General features: G+C 38.1%; 4 protein-coding genes across 4 annotated transcripts; 2 read left to right on the top strand and 2 right to left on the bottom strand.

The window, feature by feature from the left end:
- Positions 1–4278: 4278 nt before the first annotated feature.
- Positions 4279–5113, top strand: MONOS_2284 (uncharacterized protein; the record flags this gene model as incomplete). The annotated part of the gene is made up of 1 exon (XM_067872196.1): positions 4279–5113. One exon carries the CDS (start codon positions 4279–4281, stop codon positions 5008–5010), a length of 732 nt encoding a protein of 243 aa, XP_067733763.1. The 3' UTR covers positions 5011–5113.
- A 247-nt stretch (positions 5114–5360) lies between these two features.
- Positions 5361–9271, bottom strand: MONOS_2283 (uncharacterized protein; the record flags this gene model as incomplete). Its single annotated transcript, XM_067872195.1, has 1 exon — positions 5361–9271. The coding sequence occupies exon 1, from the start codon at positions 9180–9182 to the stop codon at positions 5361–5363; it is 3822 nt and encodes a 1273-aa protein (XP_067733762.1). The 5' UTR covers positions 9183–9271.
- Positions 9272–9276: 5 nt separating this feature from the next.
- Positions 9277–10597, top strand: MONOS_2282 (uncharacterized protein). The gene is made up of 3 exons (XM_067872194.1): positions 9277–9495; positions 9555–9697; positions 9755–10597. The coding sequence occupies exons 1-3, from the start codon at positions 9322–9324 to the stop codon at positions 10374–10376; spliced, it is 939 nt and encodes a 312-aa protein (XP_067733761.1). The 5' UTR covers positions 9277–9321; the 3' UTR covers positions 10377–10597.
- Positions 10598–10698: 101 nt separating this feature from the next.
- On the bottom strand, positions 10699–13857 carry MONOS_2281 (phosphatidylinositol 4-kinase; the record flags this gene model as incomplete). The annotated part of the gene is made up of 1 exon (XM_067872193.1): positions 10699–13857. One exon carries the CDS (start codon positions 13855–13857, stop codon positions 10969–10971), a length of 2889 nt encoding a protein of 962 aa, XP_067733760.1. The 3' UTR covers positions 10699–10968.
- Positions 13858–14525: the final 668 nt, after the last annotated feature.

Genomic DNA, 14525 nt, shown 5'->3' with positions numbered 1-14525 from the left:
CACGTTATCGTTTGCAATGCACTTTTCAAAAAGTGAATTTACAAACGAAACTTCTCCAATGAAATACCTTTGAGATGTATTGTAACGAGTTGGTTCATTTTTTGTGCGGCAGCATTTTGAGAATGTTGAGTTTGAAGATGCAAAGTTTTTGGATGAAGGTGAATTAATGGAGCAAGAAATACCATCATAGAAAACATCTTCAACGCTTGAAAAGACACACGACGAAAAAGAAGTTGAGTATAAGCCGTTTTTGTGTTTCACTTCATTTCTGTCATACAATTCGGTGATGTTTGAAAACAGACATCTTTGCATCGATGCTTGTGTATCACTTTCAGTGCATAACAAAGGAGCATTCAATATTTCTGTAGACGACAGAATTGAATCAGAGATTGATATGATACACGGACAACAGGACAAGGACGGCGAAGAAGAAGATATCGGCAATGAAGTTGATACAAAATAAAGTGAATTGGAAACGGATGAAAATTGAAGGGAAATGCTCTCAAGAAGAAGCTCGCTTTCATCACATGTGAAAAGTGCATTCTTTTTTTCTCTTGAAGGAAACAGAATACAACGTTTGAGGGAAGTTCTCGATAATCTTCGAGAAATCACAATCGATGAATTCGAATGTTGAGCCATTGCAACTGTTTCGAATTGAACAGAAGAGTTGATTGCATTTGTCGAAATTAGCAAAGAACTGCGCTTCTGCTCAAATATATGTGGTAATTCGTATGAAAAAATATGCTTCACATGTTTTTTCATTTGCAGTATTTTTGTTGTTGCATTGATAAATGCATCCAATGTTTTGCAAACTTGGATATACAAATGAATTTTGATTTTCAATGTTGCGAGACTTCTGTTCGGAAAAGAGTGTGAAACAGAATTGGAAAAATAAATCTACATGCAAAAATAAAAGCCAAGACATGCAAGTTATTTTGCAGCAAAAGTTATAAAATTTTCTTATTTATTTATTACCCATATCATATAATAAATGAAGATAAAATAAAATGAAAAGATCAAAAAAAGTTTTTAATTAGATATTTTAAGAAAAGAAAAACCATTTGAGTGTAGCAAATGTTATTTCAAACAAGAACTAGTTGCAAACCAAAAGTCATATGTTTTTTGAAAAAGACACATTTTTTCACACTTTGCCAATATGCATAATTAGAAGACATCACCATATGAAAAAAGGGCTTTTCTTTTGTCAGTTTGTTTTGATATTAATTCAACAACTGGAAATGAGTTTGCTTCCTCGAATTGATCCATATATTTGGTCTGTAGCATTCTTTGTTCGTTATCTTTGTGGTAATCAAAAAATAATTTATTTTTTATTTTTTGTCAAATGATATTGCTCTGAATAAAGTTCACATATGAACTCCGTTCAAAGCAATATTCAATCTCCATCTCAGTTTGATATAAACTTCTCTTCTCAAGCACTCTCATTCCATCCTTCAGCTTCCGTGTCTGCTTCTCAGAATTTCGTAATATGTTTGGTCCAATTGAAGTTCAGGAACATCCCTCAATACTATCTTGTTCAACAGCAAAAAATAAAATGGAAAGGTTCAAGTTTGAATAATGCAAAGAAAAAAAAATTTTTTTTTGAATGATCTGATGTTTGCAGAAAAGAAACAAACGACACGTTTGATTTGACTCTTCTAAAAGCTGATTAATATAAAGATAGCGTTGAAAAGAAAATTATGAACAGTGAAATTAGGGAGTTATCAGATCCTGAGCCAGAGTGACAGCTATTTGGTCACTTACGCAAACAAAAATCATTTGATAGATATTAATTAACCGAAAAACAAATATACAGCATCATCTGCGAACTAGAAAACGAAACAAACCAGAATCCGAAAAAATGAACAAAAGGTTCTTTATCGCTTGCTGACAAAATGCTTTATTTCCTCGAATGGCTGTCTTCTGGAACTACACAAACAAGAATTGGAATTTGGTTTTACAGAAGCAACCACATTATTTCTGATGCAATAATTTCAATACATTCATTCCTGTAAAAAGTTTTTGAGAAAAATGAACATGGAGAAAAGAAGACCTAAATATACTGATTCAGACGAATCTTTTGGAACTGTGGATCTTCTTGTAGATCCCACGTCAATAAGAACAGACAAGCCAGCTTGCTGTTTTGAAAATCAGAAGTTGCTCTGAGATGGGACTCTTAAAGGTTATGGATTGAAAATCCATGTTTCAGTTGCTTCCAGCTATCCTTTTGAAGCATTGTTTGCTTTAGAAGTTGTAGAGTGTCACATGCATGATTTCTCATTGTTACAACGAGACTTACAGCCGTGAAAAGAATATTTGCAAATATCAGAATACGAAAGAAATAAATATGGATTTGATGAAGGAATTAAACATTGGAAAGTCATGGAAGACAGAGGATTTCAATGTGCTGTTGAAGCAATAGAAGTCAAAACACCAATCAAAAATGCTTAAACGATGGAAGAAATAACATAAAATGAAAGATTAGCAAAGAAAAGGATTAATGTTGAATGGTTTTTCTTTTGAATGAAGCGGCAGTGGAAGCAATGTGCAAACAGGAATAGAAACTGCTTAGATGATGAAAAGTTAGATATCGAAATTGCAGTTTGGCTGACAAATCAAAATAATAAAGCATATGATTTTTGCAAAGATGATGGATTATTTGAGAAAAAATCAATAGCTTTTAATCAATTAGAAATAGAAAAGCAAAAAGAAAAAAAGTCAGAATCGAATGCTTTTTTCAAAGAAAAAATAAAAAGAATTCGAAAAACCTCGCTAATAGAGAACATGTGCAACGAACATTCGAAACAACGAAAAATTTCAACTGATGAAATCATCACCAATGAAAAAAGCAATAAAGAAAACTGATTATTCTTTCACCGTTTTTATTTTTTGTTAGCTATGTCTTTCTCGATTATTGTTGCTTATTCACGTTTTTTGTTGCCTTGATTTGACTTTAATTATTTTCAAATAATAAATGTCTAAATTTTTATGAAAAGTTCCTTTTGTTTAATTTTCAAATAAAATAAAAATTACATATTTTGATTTAATTTCTGTTTTCAATCACGAAAATTCACTAATATGGAAATAATAACATAGCTTAGATTCTGTTTACATGATAGAGAAATTTGATGAGTGGGAACAGAGCTTTGATCGTAATATGATATTATTTATTTATTTGAAAATTCAACAAAAAGAACTTTTCAAAAAAAAAAATTAGACAAATATCAATTAATAATTAGAAATTTCTTCTTTTTACAAATTTCAACAATAAACGATGTAATTTTTCTCGAATTATTTTTGATTCATAAAAAATAAATTGATCCCATCGTTTTGTTTTTTGTTCAATTCACTGAGTAAAGCATTTTCTTTCGTGAAAGAAAAAAATAGTTCCGAAATAATATTAGAATAAATCGAAAACACTAAGTTATGACGAAAAGACAGTTTCAAACCGAGAAAGGTCGTTTCATATTGACATGCAAAAAACGATTCCGATATAGAATAATTCATTTCCAAAATTTCATTGGATTCTCGAAAAGTGTGCTTCTTTCCGTCAAATATCTATTATTTGATGAAAAAATGAAAATATTTCTATATGTGTTATTCTTTTTGAAATGTCGCAAATGTTGAATATTTGGGTCATCGACCCGTGCGATACGATTTGCCATTTTTTATTGTTGTCGGTCACTCCGAAAAAAAAAAAAAAAAAAAAAAAAAAAAAAAAAATATTAAGAGTGAAAATACAGTTCAGAAAAAAGGATAACCTTTAAAAAAATACTGTTTTTTTTCCAAGGAGTTTTATTTATTGCCAAAAGAAAATAAATTAATCCCCTTTAAAAATTCATTCAATTTCTGCAAAAGGAGAGTTATCTGTTATATCACTTAATTGAGAGAAAAATACACCCATATTAAAAAATGGATCAAGAAATAAAAAAACTTTTGAAAAATCCTTGTATATCGCAGTATCCGGATTCTGTTTCCATAAGGACATGCGCCATTTGTGAACCACGCGTGAAATTATTAAATGATCAAGATGTTATTAAACATTTACAATCAAAAGTCGGATGAATTGTTTTTTTACTCTTTTTCTTTAACATTGTTGAATTTTGTGATAGAAACATGTTAAATTTATTAAAGCGCTTAAGTATTCCCTTCGAACACCCGAGCAAATCGAAAAGCTAAGGTTTGTAACTTTGAGTTGCCCATTTCAATTGCAAATTCTTTTTTTTTTTTAGGAAGAAACGAGAAAAACAAATTAACAGGAGGAAAGATCGTTTGAAAAAGATGGAAAACGTTGAATCAAATGACCCTAATTCAAAGTTATCTCGTACACAATTTTCTTCAAAGAAAGAAAGTATGAAAGAAAATGAAATGTACAAAAATAATGAAAAACAAAAGAAAGCAAGAAAAGATGATAAAAAATCAAAAGAACTTGATGCCAAAGAGTCTGATGAGGATGATTCAAGCAATTTTGAAGACGATACCCATGAGAAAAAAGAAGAGGACGAGATAAAAGAGGATATTGAAACATTCACTAAAGCAAAGATAAAAAAATTAAAAGAATCAAAAAAACATGAGCTTGAAAGCAAACTAAAATCGAAAAGCAGCGAGACAAAGTCAAATATCCGGGAGCAATCTTCAAAAAAACGGAGAAAAGTGGATAATTCGGTTGAATCCAACAAATCAGATATTGAAAAAAAACGAAAAGAAAAGAATGATGCAAAAAAAGGAAATGAATCTACTTCTTCCAATAAATCAAAAAATTACAAGCAAAATGAAAAGAAACATAAAAAAGGAAACAAAAATTCAGATGAAGAAATATCCTCCGAAGAAAGCGAGGATGAGTCTGAGTGCCAATCAAGCGAAATTAGCGATGATGACAACGAAAGCAGCGAAGACGAAGACATGGAAGATGAAGAAATCGAAGAAGAATATGATGATGATGATGATGATGATGATGATGATGATGATGATGATGATGACGGTGTTGTGTTTGAAAGTGAAAGTGATGAGTAAATATCAGAAATGCTTCTTATGATAACTTCATATTAATGAAAAATTTGCTCACTTCGCATTTCAAATAAATCTGAATATTATTTGCCTCAAATACTGTGCTCGATTTTCTTTGTATTTTTCTTTGTTAATTGCATTCTTTCAGTACTTTGGATCAAGTGAAATGGAATATTCAAAAATATTATGTTTTCATTCAGTTCATCTTGACTCAAAAATTATTCCCTGAAACAAAATAAGCAAATGATAACACATAGCATTGTTGGCTTGATTGTGCATTAAAAACTTTTATTAAAATACAAAGAAAAAGCTGAAAGCATGAAACATACAAAAAGACAAAATGTTTTTATAAGAAGCTAATGTGATGTGCCTTGAGTGGATGGATAAGAGAGAGTTTTTGTTAATTGTGGTTGTGAAAACATGGAAGTGGAATATGCAGAAGCAGGTGGAGGTCTTGATGCTGCAAAGGACGACAAAGGAGGAGTGAGATTTGTGAAAGAAGGCCCATTTTGAGCTTGAATAATTTGTGGTGATAAGAAAGAAAGAGATGGCTGAGGTGGATATCCAAATGAAGTGGTAAAGTGTGATGGCTGTGAAGAGAATGAATTGGTTGGAAAAGTATTTGAACGAGTTGACGGCGCCTGATACTGAGGAGCTTGTCGCGCCTCATTTAGTCTTTCAAAGCCTCCCGTAGCATCGCTTTTGCTGCTGGCTGATGATGTGGCATTTGATATTTTCCTGTTTGAATCAAATGCTCGTTGTGCAACTGAAGAAGAAATTGAAGGCGCTGCAGATGACTCTGCTTGCGAGGGCTTGGCCAAGCGAGGCGGCGACAGATGATAGAATCGTCTCGGCTTTGCCAGCCTTTCCATAACGTCATCTTTCTCAAATCTGTTCTTCGGCTCGATGGACGAACGCCCACTGGCTGTGCTCCGGCTCCTCTGTGTGGTGCGTCCAGTGTCCTTCCCGCTGTAGAAACTGGAGCTCCGCCCGCCCAAACCGAGCGCAGAATCGCTGCCTCTCCGCACATCGCGCTTCTGCTGGCCAAATCGCGAGGATGTGGACGAGGAGCGTGTGAGCGAGGTGGCTGATGAGTAGTGCGTGCGATGCGTCGACAGCACAGACGAATCACCCTTTTGAGGAGATGTACGCGACTGCTTTGCTTCTCTGATCTCTTTTTTCAAAGAGCGAATTGTCCGCTCGCTTGCCAATGGTGGAATAGAATCGTCATCTCTCGTTCGATTCAAGCTGCTATCTTCATAGTTGTCATCAACACTGTCGTATTCTTTGCTTCCGCTCGAATTCTTCCTTTGGAGTTCCCTTGCCTTTTTGGCTTCTTCTCTTTCTCTTCTTTTCTTTTCTTCCTCAATTTGTGCTTTGACGCTTATTTTTTTGTGGTATTTGCTGTCCAAAAGCAATTCTGGAACTTTGTTCTGTTGATCTTTGTAGTCATTCTGATTATTCGTTGGCCGTGTGGAAGATGAAAATGAGGCAGCAGCGTTTGAAGGTGTTAATGCGCTTGCAACAGCCCTTTCTGAAAGGTTGCTGAAATTGAGCGACGGAACAGGCGATGTTGTGGCTTTGATAAGCTGAGGATTCTGTGGCTCTTTGCGAGCGGGCACTGCTTCTGTTGAGATTGGCTGCTCGAATTTTGGAGGCGGAATTTCTATTGGCGGAACAGAAAGCGTTAATGAGGGAGATCTGTGTTGGGTAAACGAAGAAGTGCTATTTTCCTCTGGAACATTTGGTGCATTGTGGGCTGAAGTAAGAGTGGATGCAGGGAATAAAGCAGATGTAACAGCGAGTGTTGGTGTAGGTGCAGGAGCAGAAGCAAATGTTGACGGAGAGGAGGAGGAAGAAGAAGAGGAAGAAGCAGAAGCAGAAGCAGAAGAAGGTGAACGCGGTCGTGGTGATTTTGGTTGCATGTCCGATGCAGCTGGAATGGAGTCGTTTGAATTCTGCGTCTGCCCTGCAGTCACTGAATTGGGCAAGTTCAGAAACTGCGAGAGAGGATCAATTGTTGTTGATGACAGCTTTCTTGGAGCTTGCAGAAATGGAGACAGAGGAAGCTGCGGAAGCTGAAAGGGGTTGGGAAGGTTTTCTTTTGCAGGTTGTTCCTCTTCCTCTTCCTCCTCTTCCTCATCGCCTTCTTCCCATTCTTCTTCTTCCTCCTCCTCTTCCTCTTCTTCTTTACCAACTGAAGAAATTTGATTTTTTGGCGCAACAGTTGCCTCATTTGGAAAAGATGTCTGCTGATTGAAACTGACATTATTAAATTGCCTCTGTTCAGCATCACCAATAATTGGCTTAGCACTAAATGAGGTTGAACCTGGAGATTGCTCAACAACTTCTTCATTCAAAGTTTTTGGAGCACAATCACTCACTTGAATTGGATGTGCATTTGTACTTTGAGCATCCTTTGAAATTGGCAGCTCGTCTGGATATTGAGTCTGCTCTTTGTCAATTTCCATTGATTTCGCTGGAATTGGAGGTTTCTGTGCCTGCGGAGAAGCAAAAGAAGTGAACGAGGAAAATGGAGAAGCAGTAATTGTGGATGTTTCGGATAATGCCGAAGAAGGTGGCTGGGATGATTCATTCGCATTCGATGAATTTTCCTTAAATGGATTAGAATGTTGCACAATAGCTGATTCAATGTGAATGTTTTGTTCAGTTTGAGGGAATGGCTGCGTCTCATTCTCTTTTTCTTTGCCTTCCTGAAGCTTCTGCTCTTCGCTCTTCTTCTTGTCATCCTCCACTTTAATATCTCCAATCACTTTTTCTCTCTGAACCCTCTTCTCTTCTCTCCTTTCTTCTTCCTTCTTCATCCCTTCTTCCATCTTCTTCACTTCAGCCGCCCATGCCGCTGTGAAAGCAGACAGCGTCATCGTCTGCCACTGCGTTGGTGCATGCTGCAGGAAAAGTACCCAACGATTCAACTCGTCTGTCAGGTCGTCGCCCGGCTGAAGCAGTGCAGAAGAAGGCGGAGGGTAAGACGAAGAACACTCACCATTGGCAAAAGACGATGAAAAAGGGAACCTTGGCGGAAGAACCGAAGAACCAGAGGATGGCATGGACATGTGCTGAAATGACTCGAGAAGCGAATTTGAGAATGAAGTGAATGAGTTTGACCTGGAAAGAGAGGAGTCAAAGAATGACTTCTTTTTTGGTGTTAATGAAGGAGACTGGATCGAATAGGATCTCCGAGCAGATGGCATCCTTGCTGTTGTTCGCGGTGCATCTTCATCATCTTTCTCTTTTCCCAGTTCTTCAAGTGAAGTTGGCAGTTCTTTTGGCTCTTCGGTTTCTTGTATTTGTTTTCTATCTGGAAAGCGTAATGGAGATGAAGCGGTATGCACAGTTGAAACAAAGGAATCCGAAGGTCTAAATCCTCGTTTTTCTTCTTTACCATTGTGATTAAAATCTGTTCGCCTTTTGTCTTTGTCTTTCTCTTTTTTGAATTCATCATCCTTTTGGCTTGTTGTTTCTTCAATTGCATTATTAGAAATATTTTTTTGATTTTCTTTTTTATTTTCAACAAAACTTTGACGACGATTTTGAGCAGATGGCTTATCTTCTTCTTCTTCAATGTCTATTGTTTGCAACATTGCGCCTATTGTTAAGTCTTGAAGTTCTTCCGTTTGTGTTGTTTCGTTCAGTAATTCTTGTTTCATCTTATTGTTTTCAATAATTTCTGTTTGAGTGTAATTATCGGTTATTTGCTGAACTGGCCAACTTTTTTGATCATTTTCATTCATGTCTTCATCAGATTGTTGAGCTTTGAATTCCTTTTCTTTCAAACAATGACTTTGAGAAAGATAACAATCATCATCTTCTAAATAAGAATCTTTTCTTCCTTCGTTTGCTAGAAAATTATCATGATGAAGCTCCTTTTTTCGTTCTTCTTGAAGTTCATTAGAAACGTCTGTTTCATCATCTTCATCGGCATCCTTTAGAATTTGTTGAACTTTAAAAGATTCATCTAGAAGAGATAATTCCTTTGCCTCATCTCGTAACTTTTGTATCCTTTTATGTGGTGAAGTATAAGACCGCAAGGGACTAATTTTTGGTGGAGTATTGAAAAGTGATGGATGGAAATCAGTTAATATTCGACTTTTAGGCGTAAAAAAGTCTGCAAGAAGTCGCTGCCCATCTTGTAATGGTGGAAGCTCCATGTGCATAATGTTTACAACAACGTTAAGCAATTTTTAACCGTGCAACTTTTTTCAATTTTAAATATTAATTTTTAATAAATATTTAATTTTTGTTTAGGTTATGATCAATTCTTGATAACTTTCACAATCAAATTTTAATTCTCCGATGAGTGAACAAATATCTACCGATCTCCCCGTTAACGATGATGAATTTAATAACATTGAAGACGAACCGCTTGGAGCAGATGCTACAGAAATGGAACAAAATGAGTCCGTTCCAGAACCTGTTCTCGAAGAAGTTGAACATGATTATGCTGGGGCCATGCTCATGGTTGCAAAGGTAATTGAAATTTATTTAAAATCTTCTTTGATTTATATGAAATTTCTATTTCCGGCAAGGTTCTTTCTACGGCAGAAGTGAATGAAAAAGCAAAAGAAAATGCAATGAAGGATAAGCACGCTTCTGCAATTATGGATCTTGGAAATAACGCTTCACAATTGGTAACAAAGACCGTAGAATCTTTGAAAGGAAAGATTGACTCGTTTGAACTTTTATTTTAACTGTTTATCATTTTAATATTATAATAACAATATAACAGACAAACATCAAAACTTTCTTCATCTTCAACAGAGGCAGAAGAGAAAGTTAGTTTTAAGGTTAAGGCTGGAACAACATCTGGAGCCTATGGAATGCAACTTGCTGCACAGGCTGCTGGAATATCTTCAAAGATATACAACACTGTTTGTGGAGCTGCTGGAACCTGGTTATCCAACATTCTGTATACGAAACATGCAGATTTCATGCGGAAAGAATCAGTCGTGAAGGTGAAAACTATTTTCATCTCAGTTTTGTCTGTGCTTATCCTTATGATAAACACAGTCTTTGATGGAGTTGGAAACCTTGTAAATTCGTTGATCCAATTACTTGTTGCTGCGGTCACAAATAAAAAGGGAGCTCAGTTTGGCAATGTTGTTGGTAACGTTGCAAAGATTCTGGTATATGGATTTCAATTGTACTTAGCATTGTCTCTTATGGGATTGAAAGGAATTATCATTACATTCGCTGTTTTGTTCGTTGTTGGAGTAATTACTAAGATTGAAGATATTGATGAGAAAAAGCCGGCAAAAGTTGATGAAGAGGCATCTTCACAACCTCAAACGGCTTCTTCAAATTCAGTAATTGCTCCTTCTGCACCAGCTCCAATGCTTAAGGTTGAGTAAATACTCAATAATTTTTATTGCTTTTGTACGAAGCAGAAAAAAGTTATTCGATAAATCATTCAGTCAACGTCTTTTGAAAAATTTTTGTAGTTTTAATCATTTCTTCATAATTTTTTTTTTCATTTTGTTTTTGCAAATTTAAACTTTTTGATGATAGTTTTTTCTTCATATTTATTGTGGTTGATAATAAATGCATACTCAACATTTGAAACATATTTGGCGCTCCTGACTTTTTCTCCAAATTTTTGAACATCGTTCTTCTACTGCTTCAAACCTTTCAACCAAGTTTGTAGAAACATTCATTCAAGAAATACAAAAAATATCAGCATTACTTCCTTTTGTTTCCATTTAAATAAAATAAAAGAGATTCCATTTTTGAGGAGCAGAAAGGAAATGAAACAGATTCCATTAAAAATTCAATTAACGAAAATTGATAAGTACTCAAAAACAATGAGGTGTGATTGCCTTAATAAAAAATTCTTTGAAGTGCATGAGATGTGTTGAGCAGAGGCAAACCATTGGATAACATTTCATATACACAAAATGATCTAATAGTAATATTATTAATGACATGTTCATGAAAACTTATAAGTTACGGGCTGATTCCATTAGAAAATCTCTGGAAAGTGTCATATTGCGCAGTCGACGAGGCAGTCATTGCTTGTTTCAGCAGCGATGAGACAAAGTACTTTGCCTCGACATCTGTCAAATGCAGCATAAACCTTCCTTTGAATGCTTCGATGACAACTTCTGGCTCAATCCCGCCGTTTCTCGTGAGGTCGAAGCAAGGCAGACTCGACTCCACCGCCATCACGCGCAGCAGCCCGACCAAAAGCGGTGCCCACTTCCGAATGGCAATAAAGGCGTCTGTCAGAAGCGACACAAACAGCGCAAAGTACTCGCCGTCTGTCCCACCGAGCACTTCGATGAACTCTTCTGTGAACTTAAACGGCGCACTCTCCCATCCAATGCCGCCGGGTGTGCGGCCCAAAATGAATGCGAAGTCGACGTGCACCAGATGCGCATCGCTGTCGATGAGGATGTTCGCGTTGTGCCTGTCTTTGATCTGCAGCAGATAGCACGCAATGGAGTAGCCTGCCAGCGACGTCGCGAAGTTGAACAGCGCCTCGTTGTGTGCTCGCGAGTGCAGTGGGCCATACACATCGAGGAGGTACTTCTTCAGCGACACAAACCCGGGGTACTTCGACTTCAGGATGTGCAGCGAGACAGCATCGTTCACCGTCTCCACCAGCGCCGAGTCTTCGCTCGTGACGAGCACGCCGAACGGCCGCATCCACACCGGCGCCCCGCCACTCACACACGCCTGCTGCATCGCCTCCAGCAGCTGCACGACCAGCTGGTCCTGCCGCATGTCGTCGAACTTCTTCACAATCATCGACCCCACCGACAGCGACGGCACCTCTCCGAACGCTGACTTCTCCCGCAGCTTCTTCTTCTTCTGCGCGTAGAACTCGAACGAGTCCGTCGACTCCCAGTTCGCAAAGAGGATGCCCCGCGGAGATGAGGCGCTTGTCGGCGAAGGCGGAGGGGACTCGCTGCGGAGAGGGGTCAGATTGATGGGGTTGACACGCACTCGGCGGTGCTCGCGGGGAGAAGGCAAGGGAAGCGAAAAGGGAGAAGAGGGAGGATGGTAAGAGGAGAAGGATGATGTGGGAGAGAATGATGGAGACTGAGACGTAGAAGGAGACGAAAGATCTGGGGAATGTGAAGGTGAAAATGAAGGCGAAGGGGAAGAGGAGGGAGAAGGAGAAGGAGAAGGAGATAGAAAGGATGAAGATGAATGGGAAATAGACTGAGGAGAAGATATCGCGTTTGATTGCGACGACGACGAAGAAGGAGAGGCAGAATGATGAACAATTGAGACAGGTGGATGAAGTCTGTTTGGTGGAATGAATGGCTTATCCTCGTGTTTAATTGGTTCGCTTGGCTTGTCGTCAATCGAATTGATGGGGATATTCACTGGCTCAGCAACTGCTTCACTTTTTCTTTCAATCTCTTCTGGTGCATTTTTTTCCTTTTCACTCAAATCTTTGTTTTTCTCATCTCCATCTTCTGTTTTTTCTTCTTTTTTTTCATTTGGGTCCTGAGCAACTGACGTTGAAGAATCGTTCATTGCTGTCTCAGCCTCTTTGACGCTTTCTGTATCTTCCTTATTTTCAGTTTCATTCACTTGGTTTTCTGACATTATTTTTGCAATAGGCTCTCTCGGTTTGAATGTGAAGGAGGAGAAATACGGAGAACATGAAACAGCCCTCTGAGGAGTGGAAGATGAAGAAGGAGAAGCTGTGTTTGAAACAGAAGTGTCAGAAGAGGAAGCACTTGCTGACGATGGAGATGGAGAAGGTGATGGTGTAGAAGAAGGTGAAGGTGAAGGCGAAGGCGAAGGAGAAGGAGACGGAGGCTCAGTCGATTTATTTGAAGAAGACAACGAAAATCCAGACAGCGAAAACAGCTTTTTTGGATTCCACTTCATTCTTTTTTCCGCCCTTTTCGCTTCTCTCTCGTTTTCTGTTTTTCTCAGCCTTTCTTTGATAGCCTGCACCAGCTCCGTGTCTTCCTCCTTTGCCCATTCGTAGTACAGCAGAAACGGCGTCTTCTCGCGCGAGTGCATCAGCTTGCATTCCTCAGGTGCAAACCTCACCACTCTGTGTCTAACCCTGCTGTTGTGTGTGAGCGGCAGCAGCACCGAAAAGAATGCGGCGTGTCCTCCGTCTTCGTCCAGCTTCTTGTTCACTCGAGCGATTTCTTGCCGCAGCCGGTGCGGGCGGCAGTCGTGCATCGTGTCCCGCACAGCTGTGTTTGATGCCATCAGCTCGTCGAGCGCAGTCAGCGTCCCGTTGAAGAGACGCGAGCGCTGCGACAGCAAGTTGCCTGCTGTGATTATTTCATCGCGTGAAATGGACTGAGATGTGGCTAGCAGAGAAGAGAGAGTCGGAAGAGATGTGGAGAAGTCAGAGCACATGCTCATGTCTCCAAAAGATGGAAGTGAAGGCGAATTGCTTGGTTGTGTTGTGAGGGCTGTGGATGAAGTGAACGAGGATTTTGAATAAGCAGTGGAGTTGTTCGACTTTGCAAGATCTTCAAAGAAAGAAACAACTCCAGATGGCGACAGCAGATCCGGGGAGAGCTGAGTGATGTGTGCGAGAGGAAGAGAAGAAGAACGCGGAAGAGCTGCAAAAGAAGAGACAACGTGTGTTGTTCGACTTTGTGATCGAAGTGAATTGGGCGGGTGAAGCGAGTGAAGAAGAGAATCAGAAGGAAGTGGAGGAAGAAGCTGTGATTTGGGTAGAAACGAAACAGAAGATAAAAGAGAAGGTGAAGACGAGTTTTCTACCAGCAGAGGAGAAGTGTCTTCTGCTTTTGAGGGAGAAGGCGTAAGATCAGATAATGTTGCAATTGAGTTTCGTGCTGTTGTCGGTGCTGAATAAAACATAGTCAATGATTTAAGTGCAGATTCCATTTTAAAAGATGGCCCGTTTAATGCTGCTGTTTCAATGCAATCAATTAAATGTATTCTTCTGTTGAGTAAACTTTTTTGAAACTGCCCTTGTTTTTGCGCAGTTTCATCTTGATTTTGAAGGTCTTGAATCTTCACGGCATCTACATCTCCATCAAAACTTTGTGAAGATTTTGCATCAGATTTTGAATTTGATTGTGAAGGTGTTGTTGGAGAATTAACTTTTATCTTCAAAATAAAAATCCATAAAGATATTTCAATTACTTAATATTTGTAATTGTTAGCATACTTTGTCAAAGCTTCCTAAACTTCTTAATGTTAGGATAATTATGACAGCTGTTTTCAAAGATCTTGATGCAAGAAAGAGGATTATATAGTCCACATATGGCGAGGCAAACATCAGTGATATTTTGCTTTGAGAAAAACTTCATATTTTTTGATAAAAATAAATAAATAATCAAACCAAAGTTGAGGGATAAAAAATTCTACAACATCAAATGGTAACTGAAACAAAACGCCAGTCCATCGCTTGTGATTTGTTAATGTTGTCAGTTTCACTGTTTCCTTTTTTCCTAATGAGACAATAGCTTCAAGTGCCTTAAAACATGAACACAATTAGAAGGTTATTGCACCAGAGATGTACGCAAAGATAAATGATTGCCAGTGTTGAA

The sequence above is a fragment of the Monocercomonoides exilis genome, assembly GCF_001643675.1.
Source record: "Monocercomonoides exilis strain PA203 chromosome Unknown scaffold6-2077815, whole genome shotgun sequence".
NCBI lineage: Eukaryota > Preaxostyla > Oxymonadida > Polymastigidae > Monocercomonoides > Monocercomonoides exilis.
The sequence above is the reverse complement of the archived record's forward strand: the minus strand, read 5'-3'. Positions and strand labels throughout refer to the sequence as shown.

Coding starts and splice junctions, on each gene's coding strand:
- MONOS_2282 (XM_067872194.1), top strand. CDS start 9,322: ATGAGTGAACAAATATCTACCGATCTCCCCGTTAACGATGATGAATTT. Junction 9,496..9,554: donor CCATGCTCATGGTTGCAAAG/GTAATTGAAATT, acceptor ATTTCCGGCAAG/GTTCTTTCTACGGCAGAAGT. Junction 9,698..9,754: donor TTGAAAGGAAAGATTGACTC/GTTTGAACTTTT, acceptor ACAATATAACAG/ACAAACATCAAAACTTTCTT.